The 27,388-nt window shown below is 40.0% G+C and overlaps 1 protein-coding gene across 1 annotated transcript in view; it reads right to left on the bottom strand.

Moving 5' to 3' along the window:
- PRKDC (protein kinase, DNA-activated, catalytic subunit) overlaps window positions 1-27,388 on the bottom strand; it is a 427,433-nt gene that overhangs the window by 35,476 nt on the left and 364,569 nt on the right. Inside the window, exons 76-82 of the mRNA XM_073679277.1 lie at window positions 22,429-22,572; window positions 12,322-12,523; window positions 12,128-12,195; window positions 11,645-11,865; window positions 11,449-11,541; window positions 8,721-8,807; window positions 5,111-5,182 (exon numbers count right to left, since the gene is read on the bottom strand). Coding sequence (XP_073535378.1) covers window positions 5,111-5,182; window positions 8,721-8,807; window positions 11,449-11,541; window positions 11,645-11,865; window positions 12,128-12,195; window positions 12,322-12,523; window positions 22,429-22,572 — 887 coding nt within the window. The remainder of the gene's footprint in view (window positions 1-5,110; window positions 5,183-8,720; window positions 8,808-11,448; window positions 11,542-11,644; window positions 11,866-12,127; window positions 12,196-12,321; window positions 12,524-22,428; window positions 22,573-27,388) is intronic.

The following is a 27,388-nucleotide window of genomic DNA, read 5'->3' on the forward strand; positions in this document are numbered from 1 at the left end:
ATAGGCATCTTTTAGGTCGATAACATAGTAACATAGTTTTAAGGTTGAAGAAAGACTAAGTCCATCTAGTTCAACCCATAGCCTAACATGCTGATCCAGAGGAAGGCAAAAAAAAAACCATGTGGCAAACACTAAGCTCCACATTGGGGAAAAAAATTCCTTCCCGACTCCATACGACAATAAGACTAGTTCCCTGGATCAATGCCCTATCAAGGAATCTAGTATATATAACCTGTAATATTATACTTTTCAAGAAAGGCATCCATGCCCTTCTTAAATTTTAACAGTGAATCACTCATTACAACATCATGCGTCAGAGAGTTCCATAGTCTCACTGCTCTTACAGTAAAGCATCCCCGTCTGTGATTAGGATTAAACCTTCTTTCCTCCAGACGTAGAAGATGCCCCCTTGTCCCCGTCTCAGGCTTCAGAGTAAAAAGATCAGTAGAAAGGTCTTTGTACTGTCCCCTCATATACTTGTACATAGTAATAAGATCACCCCTAAGCCTTCTTTTTTCCACAGTAAATAACCCCAAGTGTAATAACCTGTCTTGGTATTGCAGACCCCCCCAGTCTTCTAATAACCTTGGTCGCTCTTCTCTGCACCTGCTCTAGTTCAGCTATGTCTTTCTTATACACCGGAGACCAGATCTGTACACAGTATTCTAAGTGTGGTCGCACTAATGACTTGTATAGAGGTAAAATTATGTTCTCCTCATGAGCATCTATGCCTCTTTTAATGCATCCCATTATTTTATTTGCCTTTGCAGCAGCAGCCTGACACTGGCCACTAAACGTGAGCTTGTCGTCCACCAATACACCCAGGTCTTTTTCAGTTACAGTTTTGCCCAGTGTTTTACAATTAAGCATATAATTATACATTTTATTTCCTCTGCCCAAGAGCATTACCTTACATTTATCCCCATTAAAGCTCATTTGCCATTTATCAGCCCAAGCTTCTAGTTTACATAGATCCTCCTGTAATATAAAATTGTCCTCCTCTGTATTGATTATTTGCAGATGACACTAAACTCTGCAGGGTATTGAAATATTACTCTGTATGCCCCCTACAAGGTCATTAATAAATATATTAAAAAGAAGGGGGCCCAATACTGACCCCTGTGGTACCCCACTGTTAACGGAGACCCAGTCTGAGTGTTTTCCATTAATAACCACCCTTTGTTTCCTATCACTGAGCCAATTCTTAACCCACATACATATATTTTCCCCTATCCCCATTGTTCTCATTTTATGTATCAACCTTTTGTGTGGAACCGTATCAAAAGCTTTTGAAAAGTCCATATACACAACATCCACTGCATTTCCTTGGTCCAGTCCGGAACTTGCCTCCTCATAAAAACTGATCAGATTAGTTTGACAGGAACGGTCCCTCGTAAACCCATGTTGATATTGGGTCATGAGGTTATTCTTCTTCAGATACTCTATTATAGCATCTCTTAGGAAATCCTCCAGGATTTTACCCACAGTAGAGGTTAAGCTTACCGGCCTATAATTTCCAAGTTCAGTTTTTGTCCCCTTTTTGAATATTGGCACCACATTTGCTATACGCCAGTCCTGTGGTACAGACCCTGTTATTATGGAATCTTTAAAGATTAAAAATAATGGTCTATCTATGACGTTACTTAATTCCTGCAGTACTCGCGGGTGTATCCCATCTGGGCCCGGGGATTTGTCAACTTTAGTGATTTTTAGACGCCGCCGTACTTCCTGCTGGGTTAAGCAAGTGACATTTACTGGAGAATTTTTGTTATCACTAATCATGTTTTCTGTCATGCGATTTTCTTGTGTAAATACGGTGGAAAAAAAATCATTGAGCATATTGGCTTTTTCCTCATCCTCATCCACCATTTCACCCAGACTATTTTTAATTCATAACTGCCATGAAACAATTGTGGTGTAGGAGTGTTACTGCCGAGTTCACCGATTTTTGAAAGTCTGGTTCTCCATCAGCTGATTTAGACTTTTGAGGTTGATAATGGTCCTTAAGGACCCATTTGTTTTTTTTAAATCTTTTCCTCCGAAAGTAGGACCTTTTTGTGTCCCCTGTGAACCCTGGGGAACCCCTCTTCCTGTCGCCAGCCTTCTCCAAAATCTCATCCAGTTTTTGGCCAAACAAGAGTTTACTATCACAAGGAAGAGAACATAGTTTATGTTTAGACTGCAGGTCTCCTGGGCAACCCTTGAGCCGCAGGGCTCGTCTGGCAGCGTTAGATAAGTTAGCAGACCTGGCAGCGAGTTTAACCGAATCCGCTGAGGAGTCGGCAAGGAAAGCGGATGCTGCTTGTAGTAAAGGTAAATTGGAGAGGATTTTATCTCTGGATATCTTTTTATCCTTGAGCTGGTCTTCTAATTGTTGAAGTCACACCATGAGTGACCTAGCGACACAAGTGCCTGCTACCGCTGGTTTCAGGTCCCCTGCCGCCGCTTCCCAGATGTGACGCAGGAAGGAATCTGCCTTCTTATCTAAAGCATCCTTGAGGCTAAGTGCCCACGTTGCGGAACTGAAGCATATTTTTTACGCTTCTCCCTGGCGGGAAAATCGCATGCGGATTTTACATGCGGTTTTCCCGCCAGGTAGAAGCGTTTGTGAGGCGTCTTTGCATGCATTTCCGCATGCGGGTTATCAAGCACTTGTCCAAGTGATTTAAGCATCACTTGGAAAAGTGCTTGACAACTTGTTCACACTATGTAAATCCATGCAACCGGCATGGATTTATATAGTGTGACCAAGTAATAGTTAAAAAAAAAGAATCAGAATGGTAAAAAATAAAAAAATAAAGTTTATACTCACCTTCCGATGCATTCTCTGCCCCGTCCGGAGTCTTGAGCGGCTCACGCTGTTGTGTGCAGGACCTGCGGTGAAGTCATTGAGTTATGTGATGGGTCACATGACTCAATGACGTGGCAGGTCCTTCACACACGAGCGCGATGGAGGGAAAACTTCAGAAGATAAGTATAAACTTTCTTTTTCCTTTTTTTTACAGGTTCTTTGGTACACAGGTCTGGATGAGAGCCTCCTCTCATCCAGACTTGGGTACCATCCGCACATTAATTCCGCTGCGCTTCCGCAAAATTAATGAACATGCTGCGGATTTTTGACCGCAGCATATACGCTGCGGAAAAATCCGTAGCATGGGCATTGACGTTGCGGAATGCCATTGGGGACCACGGGGTGCGGATATACATGCGTTTTACAAGCGTTTACGCTGCGGAAATTCCGCAGCATATACGCTTGTAATACGCAACGTGGGCACGCAGTCTTAGACTGCCCGAATCTTCCAGGGGTAGGGACGATTTTTTGGATGATTGGACGACAGACTCCACTCCCGGTCTATAAGGGTCTGAATTTTAGGATTCACTGGAAAGGAGCGTCTCTTTTTTTCCTCCAGGCCTGCGAACATAATGTCTTCCAGGGACCTGGCTGCCTTCTCCTCCCTCAACCCCATGGTAGATCTGACCTCTCTGACCAACTTGTCAGTACCCTCAATAAGGAAACAGGGCTTGATGAAGAGGAGGATGATGAATCACTGAGGCATGGATCCTCTGACTGGGAGGATGAATCATAATCGGAGGAGATATCCTTATGGGATCTCTTTTTCCCCTTAAGTAAGCCTTCCCTTCTGGATGGCCCTGAAGCGTCAGACACCATACTTCTCCTGCTGCCACTACGGTTGCTGGAGCGGCTGTCCGTGTGAGAGGCGTCCGACTGCTTTTTCCGCTGGCGTTGTTGAGATGGAGGGGTCAGCTGCTGCTGCTCCTGGCTGTCCTGGTCTGCCATAGCTGCTATACCACAAGCACGAGTATAGGCAGCGTTTGACCAGGACGTCATCGGACACAAATCTCCCAGCGTGCACCGAGCCGTGACGTCAGGCGAGTCACACCCGGAAGACGCCGTTCCTAGCGTGCGGCCAGCCAGGAGCCTGCGGCAGGGAGAGGACAGTGCAGCGGTCTGCGGGGAGCCGGCGCCCTCCTCACCGCCTGCGCACGCTCGGACACGGCTCCAGGGAACCGCAGACGGCGCTTCTGGAACCCGGTGCACAAGCTGGTGCCCGCTCTTCCACACCGGAACAGGTCCAGGTAAGTATGGACATCTTCTTCAGACAGGTTCCCATCAAGGACAGGAAACCAACTGAAGCGAGGGAAAGGTACCGCCCTTTTATTTCAAACGGTTTCCTGTCCTTGGTGGGGCGGATCCCTCTCTCAAGGTGTGCTGTCATGGGTGAGGGGAAAACATGAAATGAATCCAGCTTGTCTCACAAAAAACAAGCCCTCGTATGGCTATGTTGAAGGAGGAATTAAAATGGCTCTTGGAAGAAGAAAAAACAGAAGCACAGAAACAGAAAATTGCCTGTTATGACGGTGTTCAGAACAAACACAAAGGACCACCTATAAAGCAAGTGAAGACCATAAAAAAAAGTCAAAAGCAGTTTCCCTCTTGGTAACAGATAAGTAACTCTCCTTGCTTCCATAATAAGGCAAATGCATACACACAAATATTTACTTTTACACACAAAAGTGATCTTACCCGATCTATTTTATCCTGTTAGGGTACGAGTGTCTACATGACGAATACACCAGAAAAAGCGCTAAACACTGAAAATAATTAACATATGCATTGCAATGTAAAAACGATTTGCTGTGCATTTGTTCAAACTCTTGAGCTTCTTTTAATCACTTCAGGTTTCCAAAGACGCAAAGTGATGAATAGAAGTGACCTGACCATTCCTCAGGTGGTTTCCGCTTGGAAGTCACTCACTAATTTATCCAATACAAGTTTAAAAAAAGCTGGCATAGCAAAAGACAACTAAAAGGACGCTTCAAGACAAAAGACGCCAGTGCGCCCTGAAGCGTCTTCTTCCTGCAAAATTAGCCAGGTTCTAACGTGTCTAAAAGATATCGTGTGCACATACCCTTAAAGGCAGAGAAGGTTCTAGCAGTCTTCAATTGCCTTCCATGGAGTCATAAAGCGTCAATTTTGTTGCTATTATGCCTTGAAAGAATTTCTTACACTGACCACAATTCTTACATAAAGTGATCATCCCTAAAAAGAGTGGCCCCCAAGGCAAGAGAAATTGCTTTCTTTGCTCACCTCAACAGGTCTCCAGGAACAAGAGCTTCTCTTTCCTTGAATGAGCCGACAGCTGAATCACGGCCCACGTTACTGTAGAAGAAATAGTGTTCACAATTTACTATTATTTTTTGAAAGGTAGACTGAATAGATGCACTTCCTCCTAGAATATGACATGTTACACATCTCTGTCTGTGCGATTAAAATAGTCTCTGATGCAATGTATGTGCTACTTTTTAAAAGAAAGGAATTGAAGTTGTTGGTTCTTCAAAGTAAAACAATGCATAATAAAAATCCTCACACTACATGTGCATCACTAATAGTGAATTGTATATGTATAGGCAAAGATGGGATGGGGTAAAGATGGAAAAGGATAACAGTAAGTATTAACTATAACATTAATGATGGTGTATTTAAAATATACACAAAGCATTTAGGTTGGGGCTAAACTGCAATATGTGTCGCGTGACAGCAGTTAAGCAATTAAAAAGATCAGTCGCACAACAGCAAGTCTCAGACAAGTTATACTATTTTAAAAGAGCATGATTTTGCTGTTAAAACATGGCCAAATTGCAGAAAAGTGACTTATTGTGTAAAAGTTTAAAGGAAACCTGTCATCAGGGTTTTTCTAAGTAAACTAAAGGCATTGTTAGGTTGGCGCTGATACAGTGATTAAAATGATGCCTGGCTTGAAGAAATCCGTCTTGTGGGTCTTGTTTAATCTATGTTTGCAGTTTTGAGTTAATGATATGCTTGTGCTCCAGGATGGGACTGTGGACAGGTCTTTTTTTTGGTGCTCTGGCCTCATTGTCTTCATTCTGGGCTAAATTGACAAGTCACTCAACCTTCAGTGACGTGCCTCCTATTTTAAATACTGCGCTTGCACAGTTAATACTGTGGTCTTTAAAAAAAAAAAAAAAATTGGCTCCAGCAAACTATCGCTGGCACATGCGCAGTAGCATCTAATCAGCAGCACTTTCGCTGATTGAGAGCATCACTTGCCAGTAGATGCTGCTGCGCCTGTGCAGCTGGCGCCATTTTGCTGGAGCCAAATTTTTTTTTTTTTTTTTTGACAGACCACAATATTAACTGTGCAAGCCCAGTATTTAAAGTAGGAGGCACGTCACTGATGATGAGGCCAGAGCACCAAAAAAGACCCTGCCCACCGGCCCGCCCCGATGCACGAGCATCTCATTAACTCAAAACTGCAAACAAAGATTAAACAAGAACCACAAGACTGATTTCTTCAACCCAGGTATAGTTTTAATCAGTTTAACAGCACCAACCTGACACTGCCTGTAGTTTACTTAGCAAAATCCTGATGACAGGTTTCCTTTAAGGCAGGTGTGGAAAAAATGCTGCAATGTAAGAATAATTTAAAAAAGTAGACATGTGGATAGTTTATTTTTATCAATTAACAAAATGCAAAGTGAATGAACAAATGAGAAATCTAAATCAAATGAATATTTGGCAGCAGTAAAAGATTCTTTATTCAGAATAAAGTCATCATGGGAAGCAGTAGACTATGGTGTGCGGGGGAGTCCAGGACTGGACGAAGGCCGTTTCGCGCCGGGAATGCGCTTCTATGGATACAAGATGGAGAGCATTCCCGGTGCGAAACGGCCGTCGTCCAGTCCTGTACTCCCCCGCACAACCTAGTCTACCGCTTCCCACGATGATTTTTTTCTGAATAAAGAATGTTTTACTGCTGCCGATGGGGAGTGCCTTTTCCCTTGTTCTCTAAATATTATTGTGATATTCTTGGTGCAGCACAATGGACCATCGGCAGGCAGTTTCTTGTTTCAACACAGAGGACTACAAGTCCCATAGGCTCTAAAGACTGGTGCCCTTGGTACTCCATTTCTCCTGGGACTCAAATTAATATTTGGTGTGACCATTCTTTTTCCTTCCAAACAGCATCAAAGCATGAATTCCTCTAGGTACACTTGCACTCAGTTTTTGGAGGAGGGAAATTGTTCCAAGATGTTGAGATCAGTTCTCTGTGGGTGCCATATCATCACTTCCAGGACTTAATGTTCTTCTTTACGTTGAAGATAGTGAAGGATTTGCTCAAGTCTACATCTACAGAAGACCTGCGGTTAGTTCTCCAAACATCCCTGCAAGTTACTTAAAATCTGCATGCAACTGTACATATAATACTTTATGCTGTTTTGGACAGTCACCACAAATATTGAATTGATTTAGATTTCTCTTTTGTTCACTTTGCATTAAATAAACTATTAACATTTCTAATTTAAAAGCATTCTTACTTTGCAGTATTTTTTCTACGCCAAAATAAAATATTTTGCACAGTACTGTACATTGAAGTGTATGGCAAGTGAGAAGCGTGCAATTTGGGAACAGCAAATGAACAACATACACATTTGGAAACATATGCAACTCTGTGTCGCAGTAGGTCACAATGAAACTATAGAGAATCATTAATGCGATGTCATAATGTGACACTGAAATTTCAGTGTTGCGCGACATGTTGCCCAGTAGCCCTAGCCTTAGTGCTTGATATTTACAGCTATATACAAACATGCATGGCGGTTGTAAATAACACTGGCATTCCCAGTGTGGTCTGTCTTAATTGAGCTCCTTCACCAGCATAAAAGCAGAGGGGAAAAGGGAGAGAGAAGTTTAATATAAAGTCAGAAATATTATATTATACACATGCACATACAAATTAAAGTTTCTAGTCCTCAAAACTAATGATCAGAATGAAAAATGATAATTAGCACAGTGAATGTACATCACTATTATATATATGCAAACGCTGACTGAAGGTGAGTATAGGTGTTATTATTTTACTTGGGTAACCATGCTAATTGATATGGGGTTGTCTGAGTAGTGGACAACCTTTTTAAAAAATAAAAAAAAAATAACGCAAGAGGTTTCATAAATGTGATGCAACATCCTGTACAAGGCACTGACTTGCATCTCTACACACCTGAACATCTGCCTTAATGTCTAAGCACCAGAGTATGTTTAGTTATAAGCAGGTTCAATTTTGAACATTATTAATAATAAAGCTGTTTTAGAATGAATAAGGCCAAGAGAAAAACTGTGTAACCAAAAACAGTAACAGCTACCAAAAGAACAGTATTAACTATCGCTAATGCTGGCCATGTGCACCTACAATTAATACACCTAGAAAAACCGCATACAAGCTAAATACAAAAATAATGAAAATATACCCTTTATTAATATTCAGTTAAAACGACATCCAGTAAAAATCCCAGACATGAAAATAGTGCTAAGAACATGGGATGGACATATTTGTAAAAAAACCAAAACATTTACATTAATTTTCAATTAACATTATCTAAGTTAATCATATAAAAGCAAAATTGTGCAGTAAGACAAATGACCATCAGTATTTAGAATATTAAAGACCAAGTGGTCAGAACAAAAAAAAAAAGAGAAAAAGGTGAAAGAGAGGAAATAGTAGGGGACATGAAAAGAACCCTAATGGTCCAAAAATGTATAAAACAAGTAATGAGTGAAAAAAACAGTCATACAATAACCTGTTCACTCGCCAAACACACCTGGTGTGTGTTTTATCAACGGCTTTGTAAGGGTGTGAAAATAAAAAATGTGACAAGATATAAAAGATAAAGCAACTTACACATAGGAGTCAATGTGTTGTTGTGGACTTCCAACCATGTTCTTCTTGTCCAACCAGGCATTGTAATGCTTCTCTGGACTGTACCTTCTGCAACATTAAATATAAAGATAACTATTGTTTTTCACTGACCAGCATACATTTTTAGATCTTTAGTAATACATAAGAGGGTTTTTGTTTCTACAGCATAACCAGCAGTCTGCTCATCACAAAAGATTTCTAGTAAGGTTTACTAGTTTCATGAGTAACACTGTCAGAGAATTATGAATATTTGATCTAAAATGATTTAAATAGTTGAACGATGGTCAACAAAACAGATATTTCTACAAGACAAAAAAAAACAACTACCAAGCCATCCATGTGTATAATAATGAAATGTCGACAAACGAAAATTATCATATGTGCAAGAGAAAATACATGTAGACTACACAGATAAAGATGAGATATCCACGGATTTATTTTAAGTGCTTGCTAAACATCTTATTAAAAACACATGGAAAGTCATTAAAGGAGTTTTTCAGAACTTCAGCTATTTTTGTAGTCACTCTACGTGCTTGCAGATGGCTGACTATTGCCTGCTTAAGTGATTATTATGTGATCACAAGTATGCAGTTTGTATACTTCTATCCCCTTGCTGACTAGTAATTTTTCCTGCTCCTCTCAATATTCTAGTCGACAAGTGACTGAAACTAACATACTTGCGATCAGATGATGACCGCTCAAACAGGCAACAGAATGGAATCCTGACAATGTGTCAAATCCTAACAGTGTGCAATCTGCAGTCAAAGAGTACTTGCAAAAGTTTAGCTGAAGCTAGGAGACCATCTTTGACATTATATACACTGCTCAAAAAAATAAAGGGAACACTTAAATACCACATCCTATATACCATTGAATGAAATATTCCAGTTGCAAATCCTTACTAATCGAATAGTGGAATGCGTTGAAAACACTAAAACATAAAAATGATCAATGTAAATCAAAATTCATATTCCATGGATGTCTGGATTTGGAATGATACTCAAAATCAAAGTGGAAAATCAAATTACAGGCTGATCAAACTTCAGTAGAAATGCCTCAAGACGGAAATGATAGTAGTGTGTGTGGCCTCCACGTGCTCCCTATAACGCCTGGGCATGCTCCTGGTGAGGCGGCAGATGTTACCCTGAGGAATCTCCTCTCAGACCTGGATTAAAGCATCAGTCAACTCCTGTGGCGCAACATGGTGGTGGATGGAACGAGACATGATGTCCCAGATGTGTTCGATTGTATTCAGGTCTGGGGAAGAGTCCCAAGCATCAATTCCTTCATCATGCAGGAACAGCTGACACTTCAGCCTAGCATGGTCATGCATCAGAAGGAACCCAGGGCCCACTGCACCTGCAAATGGTCTCACAATGAGTCTGAGGTCTCATCCTGGTACCTAATGGCAGTCAGGGTACCTCCGGCAAGCACATGGGGGGCTGTGCGGCCCTCCAAAGAACTGTCTCCCCACATCATTACTGACCCACTGCCAAACCGGTCATGCTGGAGGATGTTGCAGGCAGCAGATCGCTCTCCACGACGTCTCCAGACTCTGTCACAAATGCTTAGTGTGAACCTGCTCTCAACAGTGAAGAGCACAGCGCACCAATGTCAAATCTGCCAATCTTGGTGTTCTCTGGCAAATGCCAATCGCCCTGCATGTTGTTGGGCTGTAAGCAGAGAAATGGTCTGTGGTCACCACTTGCAGAACCACTCCTTTATAGGGGTTGTCTTGCTAATTGCGTATTATTTCTACCAGTTGTCTGTTCCATTTGCACAAGAGGAGGAGAAATTGATTCACAATCAGTGTTGCTTCATAAGTGGACAGGTTGATTTCACAGAAGTGTGATTGACTTGGAGTTTTGTTGTTTAAGTGTTCCCTTTATTTTTTAGAGCAGTGAACATTTACAAAATATCCAGATGATATTTGGGGGCTCAAATGAACTTTTAATATCATGTGTGTATACAAGAGATGAGTATGATAACAGAATCTGTATTAAAGGAACAGATACTGTTTTCTATTTTCTCCTATAATGAACTCTAGATTTTGGAACATGGTTTTACACCTATTAATCCATTTATAAGGTTGAGGTTAGTGATTTTTTTCATCCTAGATACCCAACTGATCTTCAGGCTTTATTTATATGGGCTACTTTGTGATTAATGTAGGGTTATCGAAATTTTATGGATCGCTGAAAAACTAACTTGGATGTACAACTCAATGATGAGGCTCAACAAAGAAAATAATCCCCTGCCTTGACAATAACCAGTCATATTCAGGAAAGGAACTGCAAACTGCCATAACAGTGGTATAGGTCCAGGTTATTATACAGTCTTTTGACCCCTCTGTCCTGACATCTGCTGGCACTGCCTCACTGTGAAGAGGACAATGTTATATGTTTCGTGGTGCTGTCCTCTGATGTAAGCATTATAGGGTTAGATTAAGATTACTGACGGGTTTAGAAGTTTTTCTGAAGTGATAGTAAAAATATTAAACTCTTCATTTCACAGTGATTTGGGGTCATGAAGTGAATGCATGAAATTTTGCAAGAAATCAATGAACTCTCTTCTATTTTATGAACTGCTCGATGTGCATGACATGTCTGACCCAACACTTATCCTTCTACATTACAGTGTACTAAGTGGATGAAATACATTATATTATAGATTGTTAGTATTGTGCGCCAGTCATTATTATCTTTAATACCCTTGGAGGCAGTTTTTCTCAGGTTTAGTCAGAGTGCTTAAAATAAAGTCCTTTAAGGTGCATGTGTTCTCCAGCCATTCAATTATGCCTATTCTAAAAAAAAGAAGAGAGACAAGACAATGTTAGAAGTATAATTAGTGTTTTCACATAAAAGTAGATCTTTATGTACAAGGTAACAACATAGAGAAGTTCATACCGTGTTGTCATTGGAATAACTTGATAAGTCTTCAATTGCATATATCTCTGCTTGCAAGCAGCATCCTGGGAAAGGATATTATTCATGATGTCAAAAAGCTGCTCAATCCGCTGGTCCTGGCGTAAATCTTCACCACCTTTGACAAGAAATGGGTAATCTCTCTCGTCATTTCCACGAATAACAATCCTCCTGGGTTTTCTTATGGATGACATAACTTTTACCTTTTATAAATAATATAAGCACAATTACAAAAAACACACAATACTGCACAAAGCACCAATCAACACATCTATAGTGGGACTGCATGAAAACCCGATATTTATCCCAAGTCACAAACAACAAATAATCAATAAATTAAATGATAATGTCAGTTCTGCTACATCTGTGCACATTACAATTAGTGTTTTATCTATATTTATTTTAAAGCAAAATAAGAAAATAGTTCACAATAATACATTTTTACTCCATGTGGTGACTACATACCCGCTCATCAAATCCACAGATCTTTATATGATATTCTGGCAATGGCTTGCTTGTGCCGTCATACTGACCTGGAACAAAATTTGGATATAGTGATATTTTCTGTAGATAACATCACAATTTATTAAATAAAATTATAAAAAAAGATATACACTGGTATAATATATACACCATATATATAGATCGCAAATACTGACCAGGAATTTCAAGATCATCTCTTGAAAACTCTGGCTTGAAAGCACTCATCCATGGAGAATATTCTTTTAAATTTCCTGGCTCTTTCTCTTCTTTTATTTTATCCAATAGTGGTCCAAAGCTTTTCATGAATGCATTAACTTTCATTCCACTAATGAGTGAGCCATCTTTTCCACAAACTCTGTCAAACTCCTTGGAATATTTCTGAAATACAGTGTGTAACAATTACCAAGTAATAATGACCACTTCAAAAACCAAAGAAACGTGGCAACCGGGGTGATTGGAATATAAGTACAAATGTCTGGCAGTTTATTTAATTATTATCCAGAGAACATGCAAATCAGGGGTCTTAACCTCGTGGCCGGTAAAGCAATTTCTTAATTATCGCAGCCAAGGACAGATTATAATGAGGGCAGTCTGCACTAGCGCCCGGGAACTCCAGGGAAGCCCGAGGCCATATTGCCATCATTATATATTTTTCATCTTCATTGGCTGCGTACATCATTGAGCAGGAAGAATGGCAAGTCACAGAGTGGCTTTATAATTTAGTCGATGCAATGACATCTTAGTGCCAGTTGTGCATCATTTAGCCAGTACTGAGCAAGAAGATACTAATGGTATGAATGGAAGCACTGTCGCGGGGGATCGTCTGGAGAGGTAAGCAATTCTTTTTTTGCTATAACAGTGGGAAAAAGCTCAATGGAGGTGGGAGAGAGGACATGTTCATGTAATAAATTGGGGTAGGAGAAAGGACGTGTAATAGTAATATATCGGAGATGTGGTAGGAGAGAAAGGACCTGGATTTCTGATGAATTTGGCAGATGAGGGGAGAGAATACATGTGATTGTAATGAATTGTGGGGTGGGAAAGAGGACAGGGACTTTTAATGAATTGGGGGGAGAGGCATAGTGGCCAATTTATATTTTTATAGGATGGGGGAAAAGTGGCTAATTATAGTTAATGAGGGACACAGTGCTAGTTTATCAATTTATATTATAATAGTGGGTTGCATGGTGGCTAATTATATATTAATGGTGTGTTACATATCTGCATTCAAGGGACACAGTGTGAGGGACTTTGTCTCTGTGGCGGCCAAAGTCGTTGTGCAGCCCCATTCTAAACTTATCAATGCGGCCCCGAACCTTAATGTGATTTTCTGAAGTGGCACTGGAACCCATTTTAGTTTGAGACCTCTGATATAAATAATAATAAAAAAAGAATAAGGAACATCAAAAGGTGTTCCAAAAATAATTGTAACTTTGATTTCTGTTAACGTGCTGCCATTGAGTCAGGTTTTATGTAGATAAACCAAAATTACTGCTTAATGAAAAGTTGTACATTTCTGTAACATACTGTGGAGACTAAAGTGGCACTATTATTTCAGAAACCATCTGATATGTCAGAAGTCTAGATCCAACCCAATAAGGCTTATATCAGGGGACACACGCACAACACATGTAACAGCATCATCTTCTTCGCAATGCAGCACCAGCACAGAAGGGCATAAGACTGTCGAATAACCCAGCACAGAAACTACTGGAAAAACAGTTTGCAGTTCCATTCCTGAAATTGTCTGGTTATCACGACATGGGATGTTTGTTTTGTTTTTTTTGTTCAGCCTCATGATTCAGTAGCACATTCAAATTAGCTACCCAGCGATCCATAAAGGGAGGATACCTTAAGTTAGTCTGAAATAAAAGTAGCCCATAAAAAGAGTCAAGGTCAGTGAGGTAAATAGGACGAGAAAAGGAAACCCAAAAAGGACCAAAATGGGTTATAATATTGTATATCCCTGACTGTTTCCAGTTAGGGACCAGAGCTCGTGGAACTAGAAGAAAGATAGTGGGGCACAAGACAACATGGTGAAACTGGACAAGACCATGCACCCCATACCTGAAAGAGAAGAGTGTTTACACTCAGCAGTTATCGACCAGGGTGGTCTTGGTGCAAGGGCCAATGCTAAAGGATGTGGTCCTATAACTGAAGTAAAGGGGAAACTAGAAATGGGAGCTCAGCGGAATGAGGCTGGATAGCGGCTGTCAGTAAAGGGAACATAATGGCACTGGACAAAGTCACATCCTTTAAGCCCTTCATCCCCCAAGCCTGTTTGCACCTTCATGACAAGGCCAAATTTTACAATTCTGACCAGTGCCACTTTATGAGGTAATAACTCTGGAACGCTTCAACGGATCCCACGGATTCTGTGAGACTGTTTTTTTGGGACATATTGTACTTCATGATAGTGGTAAAATGTTATTTGCGCAAAAAACGGAAATTTAACAAAAAGTAAAATTTTGTAATTTTCAAACATTTAAGCCCTTAAATCAGAGAGTTATGTCACCAAATTTGTTAATAAATAACATTTCCCACATGTTTACTTTACATCAGCAGAATCTTTGAAACATAATTTTTTTTTATTAGGGAGCTATAAGGGTTAAAAGTTGACCAGCAATTTCTCAATTTTCCAACAAAATTTACAAAATCATTTTTTTTAGGGACCACATAACATTTGATGTGACTTTGAAAGGTCTATATGACAGAAAATACCCCAAAGTGACACCATTCTAAAAACTGCACCCCACAAGGTGCTCAAAACCTCAAGGAGTTTATAAACACTTCAGGTGCTTCACAGGAATTAATGGAATGTGAAAGGAAAAAAATAAACATTTAACTTTTTTTCGTAAAAAATTTATTTTAGAACCAATTTTTATTACTTTCGCAATGGTAAAATGAGAAAATTGACCTCATAATTTGTTGTGCAATTTCTCCCGAGCATGCCAAAACCCCATATGTGGGGGAAACCCACTGTTTTGGGCGCACAGCAGGGTTCGGAAGAGAAGGAGCGCCATTTGAATTTTTGAATGTAAAATTTGCTGGAATAATTAGTGAACGCCATGTCGATAGCAGGAGAAAATGGACCCCAAAGTTTGTTGTGCAACTTCTCCTGAGTACGCAGATACCCCACATGTGGTCGAAAACTACTTTTGATGCACAGTGCAAAGATCAGAAGAGAAGGAGCGCCATAATGGAGTTCAGATTTCGCTGGACTGGTTTGAGGGTGCCATGTCACATTGACAACGCCCCTGAGGTGCCAGAACAACAGAACCCCCTCCTACATAAGAGAATCAGTTTTATAAACCACCCCTCAATGAATTCATCTAGGGGTGCAGTGATCATATTGACACCACAGGTGGGTCACAGAATTTTATACCATTGGGCAGAGAAGAAAAAAATAATTACATTTTTACCACTAAAATGTTGTTTTAGCCCTAGATTTTACATTTTCACACTGGGAAATGGGTAAAAATGGCACCCAGATTTGTTACACAATTTCTGGTGAATGTAGAAATACCCCATATGTGGCTGTACAGTACTGCTTAGCCATGCGGCAAGACTCAGGAGGGACGGAGCGCTATTTGCCTCCTGGAACACAGATTTTCCTAAAATAGTATGAGGACTCCATATACAAAGCCTCTGAGTGCTAAAACAGCATAATCCCCCCTCAAGTGACCATATTTTGGAAATTATACCCCATTGGGAATTTATCTACAGTTGTAGTGGCGATTTTGACTCCATGGGTGTTTTCCAGAAACAAGCAGCAGAGGATGTTGCTGAGTGAAAATTGCAAACTGCTATTGTAGTGACCAGTATGTTGTAGTGACCAGCTCATGCTTCTGGAAACATGCACCTGTAAATTAGGTGTGCTCTCATTGCTACAGAAATGCCAAACATGTGGACGTTAAATGTGGTTTAGGCACACTGGGGCTCAGAAGGGAGGGGCAGCATTTGGATTTGGGGATGCAGAATTTGCTGGATTTCTTTTGGGAGGGCAAGGAGCCATTTAGCTTTTCCAGAGCCTTTGCCTTTGTACTACCTACCAGATCCTATATAAAGCCCCATAAATCAATGGGGTACTTCCAAAAAATGCATAATATTCCCAAATAAGAGGGAAGCAAAAACCAACCTAAATATTAAGTAATATAACAATCTTTATTAAGAATAATACATTAAAATACATAAAGAGTAGAATGAGCACAGGATCCTGTGCAGAGAACAATCACCACTACATAGGTAGATATAAAAAAGTAGTAATCGATGATAAATAAATCACTAAAGAAATCAATAGAAAAATGGTAGTAAAAGATAAAGGGTATAAATACCAAAGTGTATTGGAACAAACAAAGTAAATCGAAAAACAGGTGTTTATAAAATTGTAGCCCCCTTCTTGAAATGAAATTATATAATGTAAAGTGCAAGTGCATTAAAAAAGTGATCGATATGGGTTAGTTTGGTTTATTATTACCTAATGCAAAAAAGTTTGCCATGTAGGTTAGTAAGTAGACATGATATAAATGTAGAAGATCAATTTAGGAATATCGCTATGTAGATGTTATGCATCAAGTCAGAATCATAATAGATTATGGAAAATAATACCTGAGAGGGATTGCTCCACAGGGTGAAAAACCCTGACGTACATTTCACTTTGTTGCTTCTTCCAGGGTGTGTGTGTGGATAGGGCAGAGGTGTTCTTTGAATAAAAGCCTGCAGCCTTAAACCTTTATAAACACTTCTTTTGGTATTTACTTTGTTTGTTCCAATACACTTTGGTATTTATACCCTTTATCTTTTACTACCATTTTTCTATAGATGCAACTATATATATATATATATATATATATATATATATATATATATATATATATATATATATATATATATATATATATATATATATATATATATATATATATACAGTGCCTACAAGTAGTATTCAACCCCCTGCAGATTTAGCTGGTTTGATAAGATGCAAATAAGTTAGAGCTTTCAAACTGCAAACGAGAGTAGGTTTTATGAACAGAAGCATAAATCTTACAAACCAAAAAGTTATGTTGCTCAGTTGAATTTTATTAAATTTTAAACATAAAAGTGTGGGTCAATTATTATACAACCCCTATGTTTAATATTTTGTGGAATAACCCTTGTTTGCAATTACAGCTAATAATCGTCTTTTATAAGACCTGATCAGGCCGGCACAGGTCTGTGGAGTTATCTTGGCCCACTCCTCCATGCAGATCTTCTCCAAGTTATCTAGGTTCTTTGGGTGTCTCATGTGGACTTTATTCTTGAGCTCCTTCCACAAGTTTTCAATTGGGTTAAGGTCAGGAGACTGACTAGGCCACTCCAACACCTTGACTTTTTCCCTCTTGAACCAGGCCTTGGTTTTCTTGGCTGTGTGCTTTGGGTCGTTGTCTTTTTGGAAGATGAAATTACGACCCATCTTAAGATCCTTGATGGAGGAGCGGACGTTCTTGGCCAAAATCTCCAGGTAGGCCGTGCTATCCATCTTCCCATGGATGCGGACCAGATGGCCAGGCCCCTTGGCAGAGAAACAGCCCCACAGCATGATGCTGCCACCACCATGCTTGACTGTAGGGATGGTATTCTTGGGGTCGTATGCAGTGCCATCCAGTCTCCAAACGTCACGTGTGTGGTTGGCACCAAAGATCTCGATCTTGGTCTCATCAGACCATAGAACCTTGAACCAGTCTGTATCAGAGTCCTCCAAGTGATCATGAGCAAACTGTAGACGAGCCTTGACATGACGCTTTGAAAGTAAAGGTACCTTACCGTCTTGTCTGGAACGGAGACCATTGCGGTGGAGTACGTTACTTATGGTATTGACTGAAACCAATGTCCCCACTGCCATGAGATCTTCCCGGAGCTCCTTCCTTGTTGTCCTTGGGTTAGCCTTGACTCTTCGGACAAGCCTGGCCTCGGCACGGGAGGACACTTTCAAAGGCTGTCCTGGCCGTGGAAGGCTAACAGTAGTTCCATAAGCCTTCCACTTACGGATGATGCTCCCAACAGTGGAGACAGGTAGGCCCATCTCCTTGGAAAGGGTTTTGTACCCCTTGCCAGCCTTGTGACCATCCACGATCTTGTCTCTGATGGCCTTGGAATGCTCCTTTGTCTTTCCCATGTTGACCATGTCTGGTGCTGTTCACAAGTTTGGGGAGGGTCTTAAATAGTCAGAAAAGGCTGGCAAAAGAGATCTTTAATCCACACATGTGAAGCTCATTATTCTTGGTGCCTGAACTACTTCTTAATACTTTTGGGGGACCAAACAGAATTCTTGTGGTTTGAGGGGTTGAATAATAAATGACACTCTGAATTAACTTTTAACGTTTAAAAAAAAAAAAAAAAAAAAATTTGCTGCAGTGCATTTCCCACTTCCAGGCTAATCTACAGTACAAATGTCACAATGCCAAGTTAATTCCGCATGTGTCAACCAGCTAAATCTGCAGGGGGTTGAATACTACCTGTAGGCACTGTATATTATATATATATATATATATATATATATATATATATATATATATATATATATATATATATATATATATATATATGTGTATGTATGTATGTATATATTTGATCGCTTTCTTTTCCGATTTTTGAGAGGCAGAATGAAGAAAAACCAGCAATTCAGGAATTGTTTGTTTATGTCGTTCCAGATGTGGTAAAATTGATAAGGCAGCTTTATTCTTCGGGTCAGTATGATTACAGCGATACCACATTTATATAGTTTTTTTATATGTTTTTGCGCTTTTACACAACAAAATATATTTTATAGAAAAAATAATTATTTTTGCTCCGCTTTATTCTGAGAGCTATAACTTTTTTATTTTTCCGCTGATGGAGCAGTATGTTTTTTGTGGGACAAGATGACGTTTTCAGCGGTACTATTTTTATTTACATTCGTCTTTTTGATTGCGTTTTATTCCACTTTTTGTTTGGTGATATGATGATAAAACACAGTTTTTGCTTTGTTTTTTTTTATGGTGTTAAATAAAGGGATTAACTAGTGGGACAGTTTTACGGGTTGGCTCGTTCCGGACGCGGCGATACCAAATACGTGTACTTTTCTTTATTTATTTTTTCATAAAAATATTTATTTATGGGTACAATATATTTTTTTTATAATATTTTTACAATTATTTATTTATTTATTTTTTACTTTGTCCCACTATGGGACTTACACTTCTTGCAGGCTGATCGCTTGTATAGCATAGGTATGGAGGAGCATTCCTATGCTATGCAAACTGTCAGCGCTACACTGACAGACAAGCTTGCTAGATTATGCATGATCTACCAAGTTTGCTAGCTCTGGTGACCCGGATGTCGTCATAACCTTGGCCAGATCTGTGCCTTGCCACAATTCTGTCTCTGAGCACCTTGGGCAGTTCCTTTGAGCTCATGATTCTCATTTGGTCTGACATACACTGTGAGCTGTGAGGTCTTATATAGACAGGTGTGTGCCTTTCCAAATCAAGTCCTATCAGTTTAATTAAACACAGCTGGACTTCAATGAAGGAGTAGAACCATCTCAAGGAGGATCACAAAGAAATGGACAGCATGTGACTTAAATATGAGTGTCTGAGCAAAGGGTCTGAATACTTATGACCATGTGATATTTCAGTTTTCCTTTTTTAATAAATTTGCAAAAATTTCTACATTGCTGTTTTTTTTTTGTCAAGATGGGGTGGAGAGTGTACTTTAATGAGAAAAAAAATGAACTTTTTAGAATTTACCAAATGGCTGCAATGAAACAGAGTGAAAATTTTAAAAGGCATCTGAATACTTTCCGTACCCACTGATTACACACAGTACAGACCAAAAGTTTGGACACACCTTCTCATTTAAAGATTTTTCTGTATTTTCATGACTATGAAAATTGTACATTCACACTGAAGGCATCAAAACTATGAATTAACACATGTGGCATTATATACTTAACAAAAAAGTGTGAAACAACTGAAAATATGTCTTATATTCTAGGTTCTTCAAAGTAGCCACCTTTTGCTTTGCTGACTGCTTTGCACACTCTTGGCATTCTCTTGATGAGCTTCAAGAGGTAGTCACTGGAAATGGTCTTCCAACAATCTTGAAGGAGTTCCCAGAGATGCTTAGCACTTGTTGGCCCTTTTGCCTTCACTCTGCGGTCCAGCTCACCCCAATCCATCTCGATTGGGTTCAGGTCTGGTGACTGTGGAGGCCAGGTCATCTGGCGTAGCACCCCATCACTCTCCTTCTTGGTCAAATAGCCCTTACACAGCCTGGACGTGTGTTTGGGATCATTGTCCCGTTGAAAAATAAATGATGGTCCAACTAAACGCAAACCGAATGGAATAGCATGCCCCTGCAAGATGCTGTGGTAGCCATGCTGGTTCAGTATGCCTTCAATTTTGAATAAATCCCCAACAGTGTCACCAGAAAAGCACCCCCACACCATCACACCTCCTCCTCCATGCTTCACGGTGGGAACCAGGCATGTAGAGTCCATCCGTTCACCTTTTCTGCGTCGCACAAAGACACGGTGGCTGGAACCAAAGATCTCAAATTTGGACTCATCAGACCAAAGCACAGATTTACACTGGTCTAATGTCCATTCCTTGTGTTCTTTAGCCCAAACAAGTCTCTTCTGCTTGTTGCCTGTCCTTAGCAGTGGTTTCCTAGCAGCTATTTTACCATGAAGGCCTGCTGCACAAAGTCTCCTCTTAATAGTTGTTGAAGAGATGTGTCTGCTGCTAGAACTCTGTGTGGCATTGACCTGGTCTCTAATCTGAGCTGCTGTTAACCTGTGATTTCTGAGGCTGGTGACTCGGATAAAAGTATCCTCAGAAGCAGAGGTGACTCTTGGTCTTCCATTCCAGGGGCGGTCCTCATGTGAGCCAGTTTCTTTGTAGCGCTTGATGGTTTTTGCAACTGCACTTGGGGACACTTTCAAAGTTTGCCCAATTTTTTGGACTGACTGACATTCATTTCTTAAAGTAATGATGGCCACTTGTTTTTCTTTACTTAGCTGCTTTTTTCTTGCCATAATACAAATTCTATCAGTCTATTCAGTAGGACTATCAGCTGTGTATCCACCAGACTTCTGCACAACACAACTGATGGTCCCAACCCCATTTATAAGGCAAGAAATCCCACTTATTAAACCTGACAGGGCACACCTGTGAAGTGAAAACCATTTCCGGTGACTACCTCTTGAAGCTCATCAAGAGAATGCCAAGAATGTGTAAAGCAGTCATCAAAGCAAAAGGTGGCTACTTTGAAGAACCTAGAATATAAGACATATTTTCAGTTGTTTCACACTTTTTTGTTAAGTATATAATTCCACATGTGTTAATTCATAGTTTTGATGCCTTCAGTGCGAATGTACAATTTTCAAAGTCATGAAAATACAGAAAAATCTTTAAATGAGAAAGTGTGTCCAAACTTTTGGTCTCTACTATATATATTTATTTATTTATTATGTGATTTTTTCAACAATAAGGAAAACATTATTTTTTTTTTTTCACTTTTTTACTTAGTCCCACTATGGGACTTTCACTTTCTGCAGTCTGATCACAGTTATAAGGTATAGGATCACTGCTATACCTTATAACTGTCAGCCCTGCACTGCGCATGATCAAACGAACTTGCTAGTGCCTGGTGACCCGGATGTCATCATGACAATCGGGTCACCATGTCAACGATCGGGACCCTGGGATGACGTCGCGTGGTCTCCGATTCAAGAGGAGAGGCTTTTGTCCCTCTGCTCGCTCGCTAAATGCAGCGATCACAGCATTTAGAGGGTTAAAGTGCCAGGAGAGGTACGGAACCACTCCTGGCACTGAGTGCCGGGTGTCAGCTGTCAGAATCAGCTGAAACCCGGCAGCGATCGCACGCACACAGTCTCTGTGGTGCAAAATCGTCTGGACGTATGCATACATCCAAGGTCGGTAAGGGGTTAAGTTATACTAAAAGGGTAAAAAATTTTGTTTAATCATTACAAAATGTGACTAATAATTGTAGTGGAACAAGATACAAAACTTTAGAACAATTACAAGATAGTATACATACAAATACCTATGTAAAGCCCCCCATACATGTACAACATATACATTGCTATGCCCTAGATTAAAATTACTGCTTATCGCTTACAATATACTTTTAGAGTGCTGTATCTCTCATTTATTTACTGTTATAATATATTGGAACTCTGTCTATAATGGTACCAACATAGAAACAGAAAATCAGCTTTTACTCACACATCAAATACATACCTCTGCAAGCTTTCTTCTAAATGTCCCAAATTTAGGATTTTTTGCATTCACAAGACTTTCATGCATCTCCTTGTACAGCTTCTTAATTTTGTTTTTATCGGGTTTTGGTCTATTCAATTCAGCACAGATATCCTCTCTCCAGTCCTAATTGGCACAGAACATAAATTAAATTGTAAAAGTAAGTAAAAATGTGATTGTTCTATAAAAAAAAAAAAAAGGCTTGGAAAAAATGGCTCCAGAATTGCACAAAACTCGTTTCACGCTTCTATGAGGATCTCGCAAAATTATTATTATTGCAAATTGAAAACAGTAGGGGACAGTGATAATTGTGTTAGTGCCATTTTTTTGGCCTAAAGTGCGACATTTCATTGTCATAAATACCCAAGTCAAACTAATTAATGTTTTCCTCCATTAATTATTACACTGCGTTTTTTTCTAAAATAGAGAATAATCAATGTTCACTTTTACTGGGTAGTCCAGCATCATCATTGCCTCATGTAGCTCAGTATGTTTTGCTTCCTGCAATCATTTTAGTCACTGATTGCACATTGCTCTGTAGGTAGCTACATATTTACCTCTTCATCACAGCATAATTGCAAATATCTTCTTGTCCACTAGGTGTCAATTTTTGCATCCACATTGCTGTATTTTATATTTATATTAATATTTATTGCATGAACTGCAATTGTGCATCTGACCACTAGGAGTCACTTTTGATCCATGATGTGTCTATGCATGAAATATTTTTATGTTCTCTGCGGCTGAGGATAAGTTTTCTTGTACTTCCTACATTAGGTAATATTTATACAAAGAGGAAAATAAGTATTTGATACACTGCCAATTTTGCACATTTTCCCACCTACAAAGAATGGAGAGGTCTGTAATTGTTATCGTAGGTACAATTCAACTGTGAGAGACAGAATCTAAAAACAAAAATACAAAAAACACATTGTATAATTTTTACATAATTAAATTGCATTTTATTGCATAAAATAAGTATTTGATCACCTACCAACCAGCAAGAATTCTGGCTCTCACAGACCTGTTAGTTTTTCTTTAAGAAGCCCTCCTACTCTGCACTCATTACCTGTATTAATTGCACCTGTTTGATCTCGTTATCTGTATAAAAGACACCCGTCCACACACTCAATCACACTCCAACCTCTCCACCATGGCGAAGACCTAAGAGCTGTCTAAGGACACCAGGGACAAAATTGTAGACCTGCACATGGTTGGGATGGACTATATGACAATAGACAAGCAGCTTGGTGAAAAGGCAACTGTTCAATTATTAGAAAATGGAAGAAACACAAGATGGCTGTCAATCTTCTTTGGTCTGGGGTTCCATGCAAGATCTCGCCTCAAGGGATAAGGATGGTCCTGAGAAAGGTAAGGAATCAGCTCAGAACTACACGGGAGGACCTGGTCAATAACCTGAAGTGAGCTGGGAACAGTGTCTCAAACATTACCATTAGCAACATACCAACGCCATTATCGATTAAAATCCTGCAGGGCACATAAGGTTCCCCTGCTTACGCCAGCACATGTCCAGGCCCGTTTGAAGTTCACCAGTGACCATCTGGATGATCTAGAGGAGGCATGGGAAAAGGTTATATGGCCAGATGAGACCAAAATAGAACTTTTTGGTATCAGCTCCACTCGCCGTGTTTGGAGGAAGAAGGATGAGTACAACCCCAAAAACACCGTCTCAACCATGAAGCATGGTGGGGGACACCTTATACCTTGGGGGTGCGTTTCTGCAAAGGGGACAGGACGACTGCACCGTATTGAAGGGAGGATGGATGGGGTCATGTATCGCAAGATTTTGGTCAACAACTTCCTTCCTTCAGTAATCTGCAATAAGATGGAGAGGGGGTGCCAATAGCGCTGTTACCCAGACAAGTAGTGGTATAAAGGAAAAAGGATGCTCACCTTGGTGAGTTGTGAAATGCACAACTCATATGATGGTATAGTGGAGTGCTGCACAAGACACCAAACCTCAAGGGTCCGAGTACCATAAGTTGTGGATGCAAGAAAGTGCCAATGATTCCGCGCTCCTCCGGGTCAAAAGAAGGGATGAAATACCCAGTACTTGGTTAAGTGTCCATTTATTTAGAAGCTAAAATCAGACGCGTTTCGTGGACATCCTGTCCACTTCATCAGTGCATAGCTTGTGTCAGGTATAGCAAGGAGTGGACATATATATACAAAAATGTGAAAAAAACTGGCGCCAAAACAAGGTGGCCATTAAGGCAGAAAATCAATAAAAAGGCATAAATTTGAGTATCCATCAATGTATATATGCGTCGGGAATAAAATATTGTTAGCATGTAATAAAAAATAATTAAGAACCGATATAGTTCAATGCAAAAAAATAAATAATTAAAAAATATATATATGAATAATTCCTGAAGTGGGAATTGAACCTGTTGTATTGCGATCAACTGGATTGTGTTTAGCTCCTAATCATGGTACAACCCTCTAAGCCACGGGTGCTCATGTATATTGAGACTGATCTTGTTCTGATAGGAAGTAATAAACGAATATTAAAAGCTATATCTAACTTATATGTACCGTACATACTAAACAAAATAAAAATGTATGTCAAGATCCAAAAGACAGTGCCTAAGAAGAGAATGTGTCTTATTGGAAGATACATATTAAGAAATGTACCAGTTACCCTTGTCTGTATTATACCGCCCAAATGCATGAAATGTGTACTCACATACAATCAATTGTTCCCCCAATTTTCTTTTTTTTTATTCTTCTTATAATAGAATATGTGATCATATCTGCAACCAGAATTATTTGCAGAACATTAATGATTTCTTTAGGAGTGTGTCCGTATTACCGGTGTAGTACTAGAGAATAGTAATGCACATTAATGTCCACTAGATGGTATGATGAGCACTGAAAGTATCCTAGGGCAGTGATTTTCAACCTTTTTTGAGCCGCGGCACACTTTTTATACTTAGAAAATCCTGGGGCACACCACCAACCAAAATAGCACAAAATGACACTAAAACAGTCATATTATACATATAGTTAATAATATAGATTCTAAATTTATTTTACTCACTCAGTGTGAAACCTGGGCCTGTTTCGATAAACACAAAAGGGATATCCTGGCAGGAATGGTGGAAAGACACACACGAAGCTCTTCCTCAACAGTTCTCAGTTTCTCCGTTTTTAGTTTTTATCGCAGTCAAGCTTGAGAAGCCCAGCTCACATAGATATGTGGTTGAAAATGGGAGCAATGTCAAAATAGCTTTGTTGGCCAGAATGGGGAACTCCTTGGCAACAGATAACCAAAAACTGTCCAAAGGAAGATCAGCAAACTTTAGCTTTAAACTGCGATCTTGCTTCAGTTCAACGAGTTCCTCTTGCTCCTTTAAAGTCATGTCCTTTCCAGCAACGGATAATGAGCTGTATGGGTCCCTAACCCAGTCAAGGCATTCTGTGAAGGCTGAAGAGAAATAGAACGATAACTTCTCCTCAAGAGTTTTCAAATGTCTGCCAATCGCTTCACACATTGCAGCAGTATTGTCATCATGCAGTTTCTCGGTGAGTGGGAACATCTGAAGGTTGCCACCCTGCACATGTTGTTGCCAGAGCTGCACCTTTAAACGGAATCCGTTCATTTTATCAGTGCTTGTAAGCAGGTTTTCATTTCGACCTTGCATCCGTGTGTTTAGTTCATTCAGATATTGAAATATATCAGCCAGGTATGCCAGCTTTGCACACCACTCATCACTTGCAAGCAGCTTTGAATAATCGGACCTCTCGTTTGTAAGAAATATTTTAAGTTCCTCTCGCAACTCATACACACGGGCCAGCACTTTGCCGCGTGACAGCCACCTGACCTCCGTGTGGAGCAATAAGATTTTATGTTCCGCTCCCATTTCTGTACACAAAGACGCAAATAAGCGACATCTCAAAGGTCGCGTCTTCACAAAGTTCACTATGCGCACAACATCATCCAACACAGGAGCTAGATCTGCTGGTAAGGTCTTTGCAACGAGGGCCTCACGGTGCAAGAAACAGTGGGTAGCAAGAACATCTGGGTTTCTTTCTTTAACCCTACTTACAAAGCCTTTGATGCGCCCGACCATGGCTGCGGCTCCATCAGTGCAGACACCTGTGCAGTTTTCCCATGTAAGTCCACCTTTATCAAGATATTCCGATGTGACTTGGAATATTGCCTCTCCTGTTGATTTTTCTGTCAGTGCCTTGCAAAATAGGAAGTTTTCTCTAATGGCTTCACCATCCACAAAACGCACATTGGCCAACAACTGACAATGTCCACTGATATCCGCCGACTCAGCAAGTTGCAAGGCAAATTTCTTACTGATGCGCACCTTTTCCAAAACAACTGTTTCAATGTCCGCAGACAAGTCATCAATCCGTCTGGCAATTGTGTTATCAGAGAGAGGCACTTTAGCTATCTCTTTAGCTGCTTCAGGGCCAAGCATCTCATTTACAATAGCTTTACAAGCTGGTAGTATTAATGTTTCTGCCACAGTGTGGGACTTTTTTCATTTAGCTATGAGTTCAGCAACAAGGTAGCTAGCTTTGAGGGCTCTCTCATTTACCTTTGTGCTTTTTCTCAAAAAAGTTGCCCCTTTCTCATTGTTTGTACATAAGCGTACAAAATACTCCATCGGTTTATTTTGAACGGAAGGGTGTTTCGTTTGGAGATGGCGTTTAAGTTTGCTTGGCACCATAGCGCTATTGGAAAGCTTCTCACCACACACCAAGCACAGTGGTGTTGGTGCTGTCGCATCCCCAGTGGAAGTAAATCCAAATGAAAGATAGCTTTCACTGTATTGCCTTGAGCTCACCGTCTTGTCTTTTTTCTTTTGTCGAACTCTCATACTAGGGCCTTCATTTGGGTTAGAATTGTGTCCAGGGTCCTGTTCGGCATTTGCCTTTTCCATTCTCAAATACTTCTCAATCACTG

The sequence above is a fragment of the Phyllobates terribilis genome, unplaced genomic scaffold (assembly GCF_046119375.1).
Source record: "Phyllobates terribilis strain yellow unplaced genomic scaffold, ASM4611937v1 Scaffold_4__5_contigs__length_816908805, whole genome shotgun sequence".
Lineage (NCBI taxonomy): Eukaryota > Metazoa > Chordata > Amphibia > Anura > Dendrobatidae > Phyllobates > Phyllobates terribilis.